Source organism: Peromyscus leucopus, chromosome 13 (assembly GCF_004664715.2).
Source record: "Peromyscus leucopus breed LL Stock chromosome 13, UCI_PerLeu_2.1, whole genome shotgun sequence".
Lineage (NCBI taxonomy): Eukaryota > Metazoa > Chordata > Mammalia > Rodentia > Cricetidae > Peromyscus > Peromyscus leucopus.
The window spans coordinates 54,657,203-54,675,841 of NC_051074.1; the positions used below are offsets into that span (position 1 = coordinate 54,657,203).

The following is an 18,639-nucleotide window of genomic DNA, read 5'->3' on the forward strand; positions in this document are numbered from 1 at the left end:
CCCGCCCCGCCCTTCGAGCCAGCCGCCCCTCTGGCGTCCGTCCCCCTTCGCGGCCCTTTTCTTCTGGGGTTGTGTGTTGACCGGAGGATCCGGCCGTGACGGACACGTCCCGGTTCCCAGGCCCCGTGCAAACTAACCCGAGCTCGGCATGGCGGAGCAGCGCCTTCCGGTGCCCCGGCTTCGGGGCGTCTCGCGGGAGCAGTTCGTGGAGCATCTCTACCCGCAGGTGAGGAGCCCCGCCGCGGGAAGCGACACCCCGGAACCTCCTGGAGCTCCCGTCGGTTTTCTTGCGACCCCGAGTGTCCGGGGAAGAGACGGCGGCGGACAGCCGCTGCACCCCATGTGGTTTGCCGCCCGCGGACAGGGTGGAAGGGACCTGCAGACCGGCTTGGGGCATTCCAAGCCCTGGAGAAAACGGCCCCTCGTGTCTGGGGAGCAGGATGACCCCAGAAAGCCGGGTGGCGTGAAGCATTTTGCCGAAGCTCTGAGATGAGCGGCCTTGGAGGGGTGGGGGCCTGTTAAAAATGACGAGTGTGGCTGTTGTGGCCTCGCGTGCGCCTCTTCCACGGGGTTTCCTAAAATTTAGTACAGGATCCCTTCCCCCCCCCACACACACACCCTCCCACCCCTGCCTTGGTCCTCGCAGTCCCTCTCTATTCCGAGAAATGAATTTTTGAAGCGCAACATTTTAGTCGGATGAGAGATTACTACAGGGAAACCAGTGGGAATCTATCTTCCCGTGGGTTTCCTCTGGTACAGGTCTTTGACTTTTAACTTGGACCGTAATTAAGGCATTATAAACCCTTTATAGTTTTTTAAGGAAAAAAAAAACTAGCAGAAAGTAGGTTTTAAAAAAGAAAAAAAGTTTGCTTTCAGGACTTTGCAAGATAGTCCAAGTTTCAGGACAAACAGGAAGGAATCTTGGAAGGGAAAAGGTCTCTAAGGTTGTGTTAGTGGCGGTGGGGTGGGATCTGGAGATACAGCTACTTATTCCACGCTGCTAGTGCAGCCTGAAGACCTTTGAGAGCTCTCTGCCCAGAAGACAGAATTCCTGACTGCACTACAGATAAGAATTTCTGATCAAGTAAATAGGAGGCAGAGTTTACTAAGAGTTTTTAAGGCCATGCTTCAATAGAGAAATGCTTTGGATAATATTACAGTTTTATCGGATAAAACCGTGGGTCACTAAGGTTGCACAAAGAGATTAAGACCTGCCCTTTACTGCAAGTGGAGTTTTAGTCTTGCTCATGAGAATCTTAGAAAATAGCAGGTTTACAGGTTCGGGAAAGGAGAAAAGCCATACTTGGATATATATGCTTTGGCCTTAGACATGATTTGTTGCTATAATATTTTTTACTTGAAGTATTTCCTTATAAAAAGGAACATTGTCTCCATGTAGGCAATCTCCCAGCAAATTTTGTTAATTGTGCTGGAATTTTTTTGGTGGGGGGTTTCAAGACAGGGTTTCTCTGTGTACCCAGGGCTGTCCTGGAACTCACTCTGTGGACCAGGCTGGCCTTGAACTCAGAAAACCACCAGCCCCTGCCTCCCCAGCGCTGGGAGTAAAAGTGTGCACCACCATGCTGGTCTAGTTGTGCTGAATTCTTACCTCTCAGCTGGTGAGAGACTTGAGACTGCAGGGTGAGGGTCTCCCATCCTTCCCCGTGTCCTTCATTCTCCCTGTCTTTCTACCTAGCCTCATTCACAGTAAGTCTGTTTGAGATAGAGCACAACGAGTCAACAGAAAAACACAGCAGTTTGTCATCAACGTTTGTGTCTGTGAACCAGGCAGGGCTGCCCACTCCTGCACTGAGATACTAATTCCGACCACATACCTTGCCTGAGATTAAGACACTGATAACTCGACCTTGCTGAGGGTGTGTTGAAATAACAGCCAGGTGATTTATACCAGCTGATTCAACCGTTGGTACAGCTCACAAACTACATGTTTACTTTATAATCCAGCAGGTTTTAAATTTGTGTATTGTTGTTCTCTGACAGCTTTGTACATGAGGTAATGAATTTTGCTCGTTTTCACTCCTGTCCTGACACAACCTGTCTTGTCAGCAAGGCTCCCTCCCACTTCGTGTCTTTGTAAGTAGGGTCCCCCTGAGTTTAATTATAACCAAATAACTTCTTCTTTAGGATTTTACTTTGCAGATATTTGTCTAAATATATGATAATATTTACAGGGTTCTACTATACTATTAATTATTAGAAGTAAACTAAGTTTATATGAGAGGGAAATTAGATAAATTATAACTCATTTATTCTTTGATACACTAAGCTATACAAACAAATAACATGGAAACTGATAGCAATAATTTTCAAAGTATATGTTTTTAAACTTTTAAAAAAATATGTAGTCTTGGGGGGGAATCAAATGTGTGTTTGGGGGCACTTTGAATAAAAGAAATACAGGCAGTGGTGGTGTATGCCTTTAATCCCAGCACTTGGGAAGCAGAGGCAGCCCGATCTCTGAGTTTGGGGCCAGCCTGGTCTATAGAGTGAGTTCTGGGACAGCCAGGGCTACAGAGAGTACAGAGAGAAACCTTGTCTCGAAAAACTGGAAAAAAAAAAAAAAAGAAGAAAGAGAAATTAATTGACTGCCTCTAGAGGATGAGTGAGGATGAGCTGGAAGGATGTGGTAAGGTAGCTGGCTTTGAATACAATTAATATTTTACATTCTAAGGTAATAATTAAAAAAACAAACAATAAGGAGGCTGGGAAGAGGCAGGTGGATTTCTGTGAGTTGTGGCCAGCTTGGTCTACATGGTGAGTTTTAGGCTAGCCAGGGCTATATAGTGAGACTCTGTCTCAAACAAAACAAAACAAATATAAAAAACTCAACAAAAGGGAGAGGTGATTTAAAAAAAAATTCCTAAAGTAGAAATAGCTGGGTGGTGGTGACACACGCCTTTAATCCCAGCACTTGGGAGGCAGAGGCAGGCCCATCTGAATTTGAGGTCAGCCTGGTCTACAGAATGAGTTCCAGGACCACCAAGGCTACACAGAGAAACCCTGTCTCAAAAAAAAAAACCAAAACAAACCAAAAAAACAAAAACCAAACAAACAAAAAGAAAGAGAAAATGAGCAACAAATGAGCCTACTTGGGGGTGAGTTACCTTTAAAGGATGGAAGGACTGAGCAGTTCAAGCTAGGAGACTTGTGTTTTATGACCCTGTTAACGAGCAGTTCAGAAAGTGTTTGCTGGAAATTCTGGGATTTTTCAGATGATTAAATATCAATGATGGGAAATAAGTTTTTCAGTGTTGAACAAAAATAGCTGCAAAGATACAAAGACTAGATTTAACCTTGACATAAGCATTATTCCTAGGATATTAAGTTTATGTGTATGTATACATAGTACATACATGGTGAGAGGTAAAGGTAAGTAATTGCATGTCTAGATTTGTCTATTTGGGGGTTACACACATGTCCTTACATGTTCCTCAACTCTTACCATTGAGAAGGCAGAAGTTATGATACAGCACTAAAAGAGCCCCTTTGGGGTAGATAAATATAATAATTATACACATAATCAAAATGTCAAAAGGAAAGTTCCCACTTAAAAGAAACCAGGGTTTCTTAAAGAAATGGTGGGTTGCAGGTCTGGGCAGGGAAAATGAAAAAGATAATTAGATTGTTTTATTTTGTTATAAAATAAAGAAATGTTTAGTTTTAAAAGTCACAGGAGCCAGCCCAAAGAGACCTACTAGTCAAATCTGTGATAATGTGAGCGTTAAAATTATGCCAGTAAACACGGAGGCAGAGAGACTGAGTAAATGTCAGGGCAGAATATCACGTGCCACTTGATGTGCCTGGGAGGACCACTCCATTCCTTCTGTGGAACATTCCTTACTCAAATTGCATAACCTAAAATCTAATCATGAAGAAACTAGATAAACCCAAATCCGAGGGTGTCCAACGAAATAATTGGTTTATGTGCTGAAATATTAAGGTCAGGAGACAAAGAAAACTGATGAACCATTCCAGATGGAAAGAGATGTGACCACTGAATCTGAGTGGCATCTCAGCCTGAATTCTGGGTCAGGGAAAGAACTCTAAGGGAAATTATTGGGATAATTAGTGAAATTTAAATGTGCATGGTGGGTTACAGAATACTGTGTCAGTGTGAGATACAACTTTGATAATTGCTCTATAAGAGAATAGCCTTGTTTTCAAAAAGTCTACTTCAGTTTTAGAGATCAGGCTATGTTATCAATTTAACTTTGAAATGGTTCAGAAAAATAAGGTTTAATAATATGTCTGTCTCTAAACACTGAGTGTGTGAGCGCGTGATAACACAAATGGGACTACAAATTGAAAAATTGGGGAGTCAAGTAGAGAGCAGATGGAAATTCTTATGTTCTTGGATTTTTTAGAAAGCTTAAAGTGATATCAAAATTAAAAGCTACAAAAATGAAGTGAAATTTAAAGAAATTTCTGCCATAAATAACATGAAAATACTTTAATATTTGAATTTCTTTTATCTGTTGACGAGACTGTTTTGTGTTCCTAATCTTGGCTTTGTTCTAGGTGTATGACAGAGGCAGTCTTCATGTTTTAGTCATAGCACAGACTGTTGGATGCTTTAAGTTGGAGCATCTTAGGCTCAGCTCAAAGCCACACTCCGATTCCGGGCGGCTTCTGATGGAGTGTTCGTTTTCACAGTTGTGTTTTTCCCTTCTTTCTAGAGAAAGCCTCTTGTGTTGGAAGGACTGGACTTGGGATCTTGTACAAGCAAATGGACAGTGGATTACCTGAGCCAAGCTGGGGGGTCGAAAGAAGTGAAGGTTCACGTTGCTGCGGTCGCACAGATGGACTTCATTAGTAAGAACTTTGTGTATAGGTATTTTCTTCTGAGGTTACTCTGGGGACACAAAGAACTTTAAACCTTTAAAATATTTTTACATCATTATATAAGACCATCTCATCTTTAGTTTATGTAACATGGAATAGCTTACTGCTTTTTAATGAGTAGCTTAAAAGACAAGAATTCTGAGTTTACATAATTGTACAGAGACATTTCCACAGTCTTATTTTTTAAATATAGGGTGCACTGTGTATTCTTTGGAGTCATGGAACAGAGTATTTCTATTCTTGGAGTTAGGTTGCCTCTGAAGTTGTGTGCTGTGTTCCATCTTTACTGACGCATTTTTGCTGCCATTGCCTGGTTGGTGCAGGATGTTGTCTGAAAGGCTGATGTTTGTTTGTTTCTGCCTCTCAAGAAGCACAGGACTGCCTGTGTCTGGTGCACACGGTCTTCCTTTTCAGTAGCTTGTCAAACCCGAGCTGAGCTGTGAACGCCCATAGCTTCTTCCACGCCTGCATATGCTGTGCAGTCTCTGGCAGGTACATCAGCTGAATGCATTAAATGGCATCTTGCAGATCTCATGTGCTGTTTATTCCCATGAGAGTCACAAAAAAGTGTTAGATTAAAAAACAAACAACTTTCACATTCTGAGCATGTGCAGTTCCCAGCAAATTAAATTTATTAAAAGGCCCTGTTATTCACAGGAGATTTCAGTTTAGAGATGAGCTAAACGGGGTTTCTGGTGTAAGGCCGTTCCTCTCTCCAGTGCCTCCCAAGCAAAGCAGTCCTCCGTTTCGGTTGAGTGGTCACCAGTATAGTTTTGGGTGACTTCACAGGCCACGGATTGAACTTAATTGCCGTAAGTTTTTCCAAGCGTAAGAACTTTGCACCCTTTATTCAATCAGAAAAGTGGAAGAAAGTGCTAGAGTGATGAGTGTTTTTCAGTCTGTCGTTAATAGCATTTGTTTTCCACAATCTAATGCCATAACAAGTGGGTATTGAAACTTCGTCTTGAATCGTTTGGATGTTTTTTCATGTCTTTCAAACTTTTCAGAACTTGCTTTTAAATATGTTATGTAATAGTTTCTATTCCAGCTTCTTCAAAGCCTTTTACTAGAGCTACTAAAAACATGAAAAATTATTTTTGTGCAAAGAAAAAAGTAGACGTAGTTTCGGTTTTGTTTTTGTTTTTGTTTTTTTAGCATTTACTAAGCAGTAGGAAAGAAGGAATTTAATCTAGAGATATTGAAACATCAGAAATCCTGTAGCTATATCACATGCATTGATATATAATCACTTCAGTTTGAGTTGCTTTTATCCTTTCTCAGATGTCTAGAGGTCCTCCCTGAACAAGCATTAGCGTTTCCATTTCTCTTGTTTGCTTCGATGATTCCTGATCCTTCCTCTCAGCCAGGAGCACCATGTAAGCCGAAGCCTAGCTCTGGAGCCTCCACTTACTTACTGCACCACCTAATTCTGTCCGCATCCTCCTCTTACCCTCTCAGCAAATCTGGTGTCGCTCTCCTAAAGCAGCCTTTCCAAACACAGAACCAGGCGATGCATTGAGGGATTTTGTTGTCTTTTGTTTTTAATGATAACTACTTGTATGTTGCTAAAGGTACACTGCTGCCACAGTACCTAGGTACTGTGGCAATACTAGGTTATAGTTCCCATTTAAACTCTAAGGTGGTCTGTAATATAGATGTTGTTCGTAATGATTTTACAGATGAGAAAACGAAGGTTTAAAAAAAGTAACTTGGGGGCTCATGAGATGGCTCAGGGAATAAAGTGCATGTTGCGGCTTTGATGACCTAAGTTTGATGCCCTGCACACTCATGGTACAAGTACCGACTCCTGCAAGTTGTCCTGTGACCTCCACATACATGCCCTGGTGTTGATACACCCACTCAGACCCAGACCCCCCCCCCCACAAATAAATGCATGTAATAATTTTTTAAATTAAATTAAAAATGTTAAACTATTTGTTGTAGCTCGATTGTCATGGCGGCAGCTGACAGCGTCTCTCTGACTCAGCCTTCCTGTTCCCAGAATTCTCTTCTCTGTTTGTCCCGCCTATACTTCCTGCCTGGCTACTGGCCAATCAGCATTTTATTTATACAGAGTAATAATCCACAGCACTTTCCCTTTTCTTTTTTTTTTTTTCCAAAAAGGAAGGTTTTAACTTTCACATAGTAAAATTACATAAAACAATTATGAAGCAAGAACTACAGTTATAATATTATTTATAATATTAAAGAAGATATCCTATCTATCCTATATTGTAGCTGGAGTTTTTCTGGTTCTGCCTGGCCCACAGTCAGGACAAATCTCTCTCACTTGCCAGTCCCGCAGCAGCTCAGACCCAACCAAGTAAATACACAGAGACTTATATTGCTTACAAACTGTATGGCCTTGGCAGGCTTCTTGCTAACTGTTCTTATATCTTAAATTAACCCATTTCTATTAGTCTGTACTTTGTCACATGGCTTGTGGCTTACCGGTACCTTACATCTCACTTGTCATGGCGGTGGCTGGCAGTGGCTCTCCGCCTCAGCCTTCCACCTTCCAGAATTATTCTCTCTCCTTCTTCCGCCTATACTTTCTTCCTGGCTACTAGCTGATCAGTGCTTTATTTATTAACCAATCAGAGCAATACATTAACATACAGAACATCCCACAGCACTATATTTGTAAGTCTAAGGTTTTATATCTAATTTACCTTTTATCATAACAGGAAATTTATAACTATCTAGTCTTCAACTACATCAAAGACCTCAGAGGATATACTATTACCTGAGAAACGGGAGAAGGATGCAAGCAACTTTCGGGAGTCTTGCAAGAGTAGACAGAGACAGCTGGCAGCCTGGACAGTCATCCAAAGTTCTTTTGTAAAGTTGGGGCATCTGTCTTCAGCCCACAGGCCTAGAGTCTCTCAGTCACTTTTCTCTGTGTCCTGTAGAATGTCTGGCAGTTTCCTCTGTGAAGCAGGAACCTGAAGGACCATTTTGCCAAGCAAAGTTCAGTGGTCACCTTCCCATGGGTCCTGCATGTACAGTCAATCAAGCAGTCCAGGCAAGAACAGTTTATTGCCCAAATGGCTATTTTTGCCAAGAAGATGATAAACTCCATATGGAGTTTCTTTGATGCTCATCTTCCTCTCTGAAGTAAATTGGTGCTGCCAGGAGCAGACAGACATTTCTCATTGTCTAGAAAGTCTAAATTTTTAAAACATTTTAAATGCCATATTCTGTAGGTCTTTGAAAGCCCTCAGTCCCTGAGCTACATCTAGGAAGTGCTTTTGGTTCTAGAAGGTACTAGGATATCTAGAGCAAAGGTAACCCTCTAACCTGGAGAGTATGGCTTAATGGGAACAAATGTCGTTTTTTCCAGAAGCCGTACGATGGCAGGTAAAGCAGGAGGGGAGAGCAGTATTGTTGCTTCCTGTGCTGAGTGGTGACAGGCAGGAGCAAGGGCTGGAATGTCTTCACTAGTCATCTCGTCACACTTCATTGCTAGTGTGAGACTAGTGGCTGTCCCTTCACGAGAGTTATTTGGCCACAGCCCATAAGGACAGGTGGCAGTCAAACCTCAAAGTTTGTGTTCTTTACTCTTTTAACTGTGTTTTGATTTTATGTGTCTGAGTTGCCTGCCTGTATGTAAGTGCACTGCATGTGTGTCTGTGCCCATGGAGGCCAGAAGAGGGCATCAAATCCTCTGAAGCTGGAGTTGTGGATGGTTGTGAGCCACCCACGTGAGAGCTGGGAGCTGAGTGCACATTGTCCTCGAGAGTAACAAGTGCTCTTACACACTGAACTCTCTTCAGCCCCAGTTTGTATTTTCAGAGTACTCTGATACCATGGAAACATCTCCCTTAGTAACTTGGAAAGAAGGATATTGACCTTTGAAGATCCATCTGAACCATAAATTTAAAATTTTTAAGTCTAAAAATTCAGGTAACAGGTCAAATTTATGTATTGCTAAATGAATTTTGAATATTCAGAATTCCATCCACATGGATTATACTAAAAACTGGATATTTCAAAGCACATGGCACTCAACTGTGCCAAGCCTACATGCATTATGATGGTATCACTAGTTGGTATGTTATTTTTATGTCTAAGGATTCTGTTATGTTTATTGCAGAACATTACCATTTAACAAGCTGGTCCAGAGAGCAGCCGAAGAAACGCATAAAGAATTCTTTATTTCAGAGGTAATTTTTTTTTAGAAGTTGTTAATAGCCATATACTAAATGGATTTTATGTGTGTGTGCATGTGTGTGTAGGCCAGAGGTTGGCACTGGATGTCTTCCTCAATCACACTCTTCCTTTTTTTTTTTTTTTTCTGTTTGTTCTTGGAAAGATCTCTTGGAACCTGGAAGGCTGGTTGGCCAACCAGCTCTAGGGTGTCTCCTGTGTTTGACCCCAGTACTGGGATTCTAGGTACATACCGCCACATGCAGCTGTTTGTATGTGGCTGCTGGTTACACAGACGCTCATGGTTACACAGCAAGCGTTTTATCAGCTGAGCCATCTTCCCAGACCTCCCTAAATGGACTTCGTGTAAAGGACCACTACATTGTTTTTTTTTTTTTTTTTTTTTTAAATTTATTTATTATGTATACAGTGCACATATCCCTGCAGGCCAGAAGAGGGCACCAGATCTCATTACAGATGGTTGTGAGCCACCATGTAGTTGCTGGGAATTGAACTCAGGACCTTTAGAAGAGCAAGCAGTGCTCTTAACCTCTGAGCCATTTCTCCAGCCCCCACTACATTGTTTTGTACAAATAATCTTACAAACTCCATGTCCCAGAGCTCTAGTCCTGGTACCTTCTTCAGCTCTGGGCGGCTCTTCTACAGGCTGTAGCTCTGATCGTGATCAGCTCTCAAGCCTTGGCCAAACTATTTTTGCTTAAATACACTTATTTCTATGTGAAGCCTAAAAACTACTTATTTCATAAAGTTTACCCAAATAAAATAATCATTACTTGTAGTGTGCCTGACACAGGAACTACTCATCAGCTACTAATCATTAATGCTACTCTCTTTGAAAGTACTCTGGTGTTGTACACCAAATATAAATGTTAATAGAAAACTTTATTTTCATATCTTATATTAGAATTTCTATGTTTTATTGTTATCAATATTGTTTCTTTTATCTGTGTAACATTTGTTCAAAATTAAAGCAGTATTCTTACATTAAAATATAGCTCTGAGTAATTCGGTTTAATGCCTTGATTAGGGCATTAAGTAGGGCTTACCCATAAATAACAGTTTCAAGTTAATTACGTTAGCGTTGGAGTGGTATGTCAGTTGGTAAAGTATTTGCACAGCAAGTACGAGACCACAAGTGTGGTCCCCAACATACATGTGAGGATGCTGGGCATCCTGGCAACGCTTGCAGTCATTCTAGTGCTGGAAGGCGAAGACAAAAGGATCCTGAATTCACTGGTCAGCCAGCATAGCCAAATAGGTAAGCCTATCTCAGAAAACAAGGTAGACAGCCATCCCGAGAAGCAACAGTGTTGACCTCTAGCCTGACCATGATCACAGTGTCTCGTAAAACCCACCTGCATTAGTAGCCATTCTTTGGATGTATACTCATTGCTTTTAGGGATTTTTCCCATCTATTTTACTGCACACTTCACTGGCACAGATTAACTAGCCAGTGAAGTGTGCAGTAAAATAGACAAAGGGTTAAAATTGAAAATTATGGGATGTGTGTGAACAGATCAACATGGATTCTCAGTTAAGTCATGGGAAGTTAAGACTGAGATGGAATCAGAGCATCAGGGAATAATGGCTGTGGAAGGAAGGAAGAGGAATCTCGGGAGGAGTTGGCGTGTGTGTGTGTGTGTGTGTGTGTGTGTGTGTGTGCGCGCGCGCGCGTGCGCGCGCGTGCGTGTTGGGGGAGCCATCAGATACATCTGTACATACCCGGCGGTCTCCCAGTCCTCCGGAACCCTGAGCAGAGTCCATCAGAGGACTTCTGCACAGGTGGCAGCTTCTAGACCGCTTGCCCTCCTTGGTTGGTGCTTGGGTCTGCCCTGTGTGAAGAACATAACCCTGGGTTAGATGCTGAGGTGAACCTGAAGAAATCGACAGCTACAGCCCCGAATTAAATGCACTCTTTGTAAATAAGCAGAGAGCCCTTTCTCGCTGAAGAGTCTGAGTAGTGTGTCTTGCTGAATGACAGTTCAGATTCTGAAGAACATACTTTGAAACCTATTTAAAGAATCATTTCAGTGTGTCACTAAAGTATGAAAACAACTAAGTTATTAATTTATGAGTGTAGATTAATAGTTTATTTTAAGGTTAAATAAAATACAAAGTTTATGTTACAACAGTCTGTATCGGTTTCCGGAAGGCAGAATTCTTGAGTTGGATTGTGCCTGTACTTGACCTGCTAGATCTCAGTTCTCAGTTCTAGGAAATGCACACAGTAGTGGGTGGTTTTGTGTTGTTTGTGGAGCTAGGGAATAGAGTTCCAGGTGTCGCAGAGGCAGGGCCAGTGTTGGAACAAAGTCCGACCCCCAGCCCTGTGGTGACAGTTTCATAATCAGTTCTCTTAGTTACTCAGGTAGTCAGAAGTGTAAGTGATAGCTTATGTCATTCTGCTCTCATAAAATGATGCATTTCTAGATCGTGCATGAGCTGACTCTTAAGGATTTGGTGTGAAAATGCAGGTTGTTGCAGATAGGCATGGTCTGGTGTAATGCAGCCTCCCTGTTCGTTTTGTTTTTTAATATGCCAAAGGATAAGGGTTTTATTTATCTCATTTCAAAGCTGCATTAAGTTTGTTGTTGGACTCATATTGATTTATCAGATGTTAAAACTGAACATTGAAGTATCAGTTAATCGGGTGGCTTCACACTTACTTACGTTGCCTTTAGAAGTTCTTTTATTTACTGGATCTAGTCATGAGCATCATATAAAGACATTTCTTTATGTGGCCACCAGGGAGCATCAGTAGAAAGGGTAAGAGAATTGAACTTTTTAGATGACTTAACTAGGCCATATTTTAAGATTTACTCCATTCCTTATTTCTCACTATTTTTTAACGACTACTGATGCTGTTTTTCTTTGGGGTGTTTAAGGATGAGAAATACTACTTACGGTCGCTTGGAGAAGACCCGAGGAAGGTAAGAATTATGGATTTAAAGCAGTTAGTTAAAATGTCAGTGAGCATTTTCACATTAGCACTATAAATTTTCTATTATTGTTGGATACATAACCCATTTTATCCTCTTCTGTTTCTTTAATGATTTGTGCTCCTGAATGAGGAATCTTTAAAAGTTGATTATTTAATTACTCTAAACTATAGAATCTTAGAGTCATCTAATTTCTATTCAATAAGAATTCCTATTGCTATTTTACAGATGGTAGTTCAGCTAATAAAATACTTACCTAAAATTACTGAAGACTTATTAGATGAGCCTTTATGTGTATTCAGAGCCAAATGAATAAGGCTAGACTGGATACGAATTATATGAATCTTGCTGTGTTGGTGAGTCTGTTCAAGATGACAGTAGTGATACTTTAGTCTGTTACCCTTCACTTGAAAGGTCACAGCAGTGGTTCTCAACCTTCCTGATGCTGTAACCCTTTAACAGTTCCTCATGTTACACCCCCAACTATAAAATTATTTTCATTGCTATTTCATGACTGTAATTTTGCTACTGTTAGGAATCGTAATGTAAATATCTGGTATGACCCCAAAGGAGTCGTGACCCCAGGTTGAGAACCACTGGGTGGGCTCTTGGTGGTTGGTCACGTCATTGGGCTTTAAAGCCCTGAACAAACACTTGCCTCTCACGTCCTTACTGCTCACGGTGCTGTGCTTTACAGTAACTGTTATGCCAATGTTGCTTATTACTGAAATTCTTTCCAGATATTATTTTGAATCTAAGTATTTTTTGTATGTCTGTCAATGCAGGATGTTGCAGATATCAGACAGCAGTTTCCATCATTAGGAGGAGATATTAAGTTTCCAATATTCTTTGAAGAGGAGCAGTTCTTTTCCAGTGTTTTTCGAATTAGTTCACCTGGATTGCAACTCTGGACTCACTATGATGTAGGTTACAAAATAAAAAATGTGAAGGTTCAGAAATTGATTGCTCTTAGGGTCTAATGTTCATAGAGTGAGCTTTATAGGCCCCTTTAGAGATCTGTACGGTGTCATTGGCTGAAACATGGAGCCGTGAGAATAAGCCATCTGTAGGACAGTGGTAATATGGAGTCAGCAGATAGCAAAACCTAGTTTTTCTGTTTCTCTGTGGTCTGGTTCTTGACTATAGATAGGAAATGAGTTATGGCTTGGTGGGGGGAAATGTGGAAACACAGTGTGGTAGAAAGTGTCTTAATGAAACATTTGACTGGCCATCAAAATTGTTAGTTAGGGGAAAGGTAGAGATTGTGGGAATGACTTGCAAGAATAAGAATTTGGGGTACCTGAAGGCCCGAGGATATGTATCCCTTGAGAACACCAAATGTTTGCTGATTTGTAGATGAGCAGGATGTATAGACTTTGATCCTGCTTCTGTGTTCTCATTGGCTTTATTTGCTGACTATGTGTGTAAGCATAGTAAGCAAATTTTAACTGATGTTGTTTATAGTTTGGTATTGGCAGCTGGAGAAACAAAAAAACTGCAATACCTGTTACATTTCCAAAAGCTTTTGCTCTTTTGAAATAGGAGTTGTGTTTTGAAGCCCTGGCTAGACTTGACCTTAGATCTTTCTTTCTCTGCCTCCCAGCTGGCAGGAATTCAGACATATGACAGCACGCTAAACTGTTATGCCATGTACGTGGTTCTTCTAGAACATTTAAAAATTTACAGGGGATTTCAACATAGTAACTCTATAGTTAGATGAGACATAGATGGAATCTTAGCATATTTTCAAAGCTTTATCTGAATGATTGGTGAGAAATGATGTGCTTCATAAATTTTTAACTTTATAGATTATGCTTTAAATTTTAAATAGTTTACTTTGACCTTGAGTTATAATAGAATATATAATACTTAAGAAAAAGTCAGAGGAGTAGTAGTTATAATTACAGTTAGTGCTTGCTAAGTAAAGGGTTACTGCTACAAGAAGAAATGTGTCAGTAGTGATGACTGATACCTGAATGACCATGCACACATCTCGCTCAGTGTATGTCTTTATTCTGTAACTGAATCATGTGCCTTTTTGGCTTTTAACATTTTTCACAATCTGTACTAAAAGATCCTCTTTGTATACACAGGGAAAGTTAACATTGATTCATTGTAGAGCTTCCTATAGGAATTTGCCTGATCGTAGTCCTATCCAAATAGTCTGATAATCACAGTTTTCATAACCATGGTGTGGGTGGACATGAATGCAGTGTTGAACAGTAGCTGCAGTGGTGGTTTCTGTCTGGCCCAGGGCATTCGTGACAACTTAGTAAGACAGACATTAACCAAGGGCAACCTCAGGTGCACTGACGCTCTTACTTACGTTTTCCTCCTGTGCTGGGCTTTCCCATGGTAAGAAATATGGGGAGAAACGTCTTTAAAGACATAGTTGTATATGGAGTGCAAACTTTTCATTGTTAGGTTTGAATTACAACTCTAAGAGTCTTGTGTGGGTCAGATCTCACAAGAGGAATAGGGTTTAACATGCAGTGACACATACCTGTGATCCCAGCTGCTCAGACGCTGAGGCAGGAGCATTAGAAGGCCAGTGTGAACAACATAATGAGACCCTGTGAACCCCACCCCACCCCCAAAAGAAAAAAGGACAGAATAGGTTTGAAGTTAACTGTTTAGAATGCCATTAGTTCTGTTGAATTGAATTTTAGATACTGCTTACACATCTTATTGATCTTTAGGTAATGGATAACTTTTTAATACAAGTAACCGGAAAGAAGCGAGTTACACTGTTCAGTCCTCGAGATGCACACTATTTGTATCTATCAGGTATGATATAATTTTGTTTCTACAGTTATTCTATTATTTTTAAATAACATAGGAAGATCACATTGTAGGATACTTCTTCCTAATTATGTCCAGTATTCTCATTGTATATGTGTTGTGATGGTAGGCAGTATAAAGAATGTGTTTTCAAAGCAAGGCATGGTGGTGCTTGCCTTTAATCCTAGCACTGGGAAGGCAGATCTCTGAGTTTGAGGCCAGCCTGGGCTACAGAGTGAGTTCCAGGACAGGCTCCAAAACACCATTTTCAGATTATTTTATTTTATTACACGGATGATAGATGTCAGTTGTTATGTTTAAAGAATGGTCATTGAAAATTACCTTAGGTTTCAGAAGAATAGTTAGTTCTCACAGTGTGAATTCAGTAATTGAAAAGAATTAAGTTTCAAGTTTATATTTGTGATTACTTTTTAAAAAATGCAAACTTGGTTCAATCTGTATGATATCTCTTGGGAACTTTCTAGGTTCTAAATCGGAAGTGCTGAATATTGACAGCCCAGACCTGGATAAATACCCACTCTTTGCTAAGGCGAGGAGGTATGAGTGTTTCCTTGAGGCTGGTGATGCTCTGTTCATTCCTGGTAAGGTTTCTAGACCACACTAATGTGTTTTCTGTCTTTATTTGTGTCTAGATATACTGGGCATACATTGTGGCACAGCTGTCCTCTGTCTTGTCTTCAGGACAATAAACTGCTGTACAAGCATGTACCCTGCAGTAGGTTGTACCATCTAGTAGTAGGCCATTCCATCCGTGTTACACAGTGATGCATTCTCAATGTATTCCTGTCATAACCTGTTAAGATAGTATTCTAAGTTATTTTACGAAATAACACGAAGTGTAATATACCTTGTATTGGGGGAAAGTTTGTACCCTGTTGTTTTTTAAAAATCGTTCTATTTCTAAAGTATATAGGCATTTCAGAAATGGTCAAAATTTTCTAAGACTATAGATTTGTATTAAATATGAAAATATAATATCAACATCTGAAAACTTTTTCTATATATAGTTTCTATGTTCAGTAAATAAGCATTAGTTTGGATGCTCATAAAATTTCCATGTTGTTAGTGATATGGTGATATAGTTATTATCTGTTATTAACACTTAAGTGAATACCTTAAGATTATAAAGATCAGCTGGGCGGTAGTGGCACACCTTTAATCCCAGCACTCAGGAGGCAGGGGCAGGCAGAGCTCTGTGAGTTCGAGGTCAGCCTGGTCTACAGAGTAAGTCCCAGGACAGGCAGGGCTGTTACACAGAGAAACTCTGTCTCCAAAAACAAAAACAAAACAAAAGATTATAAAGATCATAAATAATAGGTTTATTGACCAATTTTACTTATGTAATTCTATTTGCGGTAATTCATAAATTTGTTCATAAGCTATTGATACTTTTATTCAGTGATAGAATTAACTTTTGAAGCATCTCTAAACAATAAAAATCAGGTGACATACTTGAGGTTAGATTGTAAATTCCTTGAGCACAAGGATCACATTCTTGCTAATCTTATATTCCTCAAAGGGCAGCACTCTTCATATAGCTGATCAAAGCCATGATGTACTGACCTAGTACTGTACTTTGTCAGCAACTGCTCCTTTATCTTGATCTATTGCTATTGTATACATTCAGTTTTTGGTTTTTATGTCTTTAGAACATGATTAGAGCGATGTAGTTTTCTCTTACTGTATTCATTTTATCTAGAAATTAAGTATTTACATATATTTTAATGCAAAACAAGATTTCCATGTTTTGAGTTAATTATCAGAATGGTTAACTTTTTCTGATATATTAACAAGTGAATAAAGATTCTGAAAGACCTTATAACTAAAACAAGAACATTGAGGACTACTTTTATAAATAGAAGTATTGTTCTTCCATGAACTCTGTTAGAGTGTGTGTCTCTAGGATTTTAACCCCCTTTCATAAGACTAAACACTTCTGGCATGATTAGCATTCCATCTGTTACATTGAGGTGTTCTTTAATATTCTTTCAGCACTTACATTTTGAAAATGTTAGTTGAAAACAGTAAACTTTCTAGGGAAAATTAAAAAAAATAGTTAAATAACATGATCAAGTTTCTTCTGTACCACCACCACCACTGAAGGATTTGCTGTAGTTTTTCTTGACTATGGAAAAGGAGCTGAAACAGAGACTGGATCTAAGAGGCTTAGAAACCTAAAAACTGAAGCTACAGTGTGTGCTAGCTTAAGTTAGGGAAGCAGATTGCCTCTGGAATAGGAAGTTTCTGAGAACAAGTACTGTATTGAATCACAAAGGACTAGGCACAGTCTTCAAATAATTAAAATGCTCTGTGTACAAAGATACTACATGTTCTGATGCGGTTGTGTGAGTCAGAAAGCGTAGACGTGTAACACAAAAGGCTGCCCCAAATCGGAGAATCACAAAGCAATTACAACTTTATTATGTCTTTCAAGCTAGATGGGAATAATGAAAATTCCTAAGGAGTTTAGAACAGGGGCGGTGCTCTGTCACTGAACTGGCTGGCTGTTCAGAGTGACTGGAAAGCAGGGATGGGCAAGCGGCAAGCTTGCTACAGAGGATGTTTCTTACATTGGCTGTATGCAATTCGTGATATTTCACTGACATTTGTTTTTTTTTTTTTTTTAGCTTGAGGTTTTATTTTTAACTTGTTTTTTTAAAAAACTTCCTACAGCTTTATGGTTCCATAATGTAATTTCTGAAGAGTTTGGCGTGGGTGTGAACGTCTTCTGGAAGCACCTTCCGTCGGAATGCTATGACAAAACAGATACCTACGGCAACAAAGACCCTGTAGCAGCATCCAGAGCTGTGCAGATCTTGGACAGAGCTTTGAAAACACTGGCTGAACTACCAGAGGAATACAGGGACTTCTATGCACGCCAAATGGTCTTACGTATTCAGGACAAAGCCTACAGCAAGAACTTTGAGTAAAAAAATGAACTAAATGTAGTAAAAATTTAAAAATAAAAATCAGCTTAAGTATTTGAAAACTATAACAAGATATAAACATTTAAAGATGTTTTTTAAAAATAGGATAAATCAGTCTCAGATTTATTGTATAAAAGGAGATACATATCTGATTTCTACTTGGTACAGATTGAGAATGCTTAGTAGACCCATTCTTTAGCTCTAAGATGTAAATAACTAAAATTCTGACAATAAGAATATGTATTGAATCACACTACATAAAGTCTACTGATGGAATGACCTTCTTTGGTCTTTGCAGTGATTCAGTAGTGCCACCAGAAACTTTTGATCACCCCACCCCCACCCCACTGTCTTTCAACCACAGGATTGGCATTATCCTAGGTCTAGCTACCCTCGTGGTCATGGGATGGTTGCCAGTAGCAGCTGGGGCCTTGTGTGTCTTCATTTGTATGCAGTGGAGTCGTCTGGCTGTAATCCACAGGCACTGTCTTACATGAAGCCGCTTTCCAGAATTCCCTACCAGGCCCTTAGCCTTAATGCTCTGAAATGGCTTAGCCCTGTCCATCAATGAGCCAGTCATCATCATTTTATAAAATTAAACACGAGTGGGATGCTCTTCCTTGGGGCACAGAAGTGTATGAGGGAATAGAGTAGATATTTAATAAAGCTTACAGGATGCTAAAAATGAGTAGATTTGATGGTGTGATAGATCATGAGTTCTGGATTTACCCAAATGTCTGACCCTGGCCTTTACTGCCCCCCAAATGTTGTCAGCCTCTCTTTAGTTAATACTTACATATAAACTTTAATCATTGTTTTCCTAGCAGATACTTCTGTACTATTTCTAGTTTTTTAAATAAATACTTCCTTTAATGATGAAAAAGCCCACTAATGTAATCTCTGAAGAGAAATGAGCCGTGTGTGTGTGTGTGTGTGTGTGT

The 18,639-nt window shown here is 40.0% G+C and overlaps 1 protein-coding gene across 3 annotated transcripts; it reads left to right on the top strand.

Moving 5' to 3' along the window:
• Positions 1 to 53: 53 nt before the first annotated feature.
• On the top strand, positions 54 to 18,581 carry Tyw5 (tRNA-yW synthesizing protein 5). 3 transcript variants are annotated; one of them, XM_028886051.2, is made up of 8 exons: positions 54 to 226; positions 4,698 to 4,852; positions 8,960 to 9,029; positions 11,916 to 11,960; positions 12,755 to 12,892; positions 14,669 to 14,756; positions 15,236 to 15,352; positions 17,445 to 18,581. In XM_028886051.2, exons 1-8 carry the CDS (start codon positions 149 to 151, stop codon positions 17,699 to 17,701), a joined length of 948 nt encoding a protein of 315 aa, XP_028741884.1. In that variant the 5' UTR covers positions 54 to 148; the 3' UTR covers positions 17,702 to 18,581. The 3 variants fall into 3 exon arrangements, with proteins under 3 accessions (XP_028741884.1, XP_037066298.1, XP_028741894.1); XM_037210403.1 differs by lacking the exon at positions 54 to 226 and adding an exon at positions 1,529 to 2,094; XM_028886061.2 differs by lacking the exons at positions 54 to 226; positions 4,698 to 4,852; positions 8,960 to 9,029; positions 11,916 to 11,960 and adding an exon at positions 11,976 to 12,325.
• Positions 18,582 to 18,639: the final 58 nt, after the last annotated feature.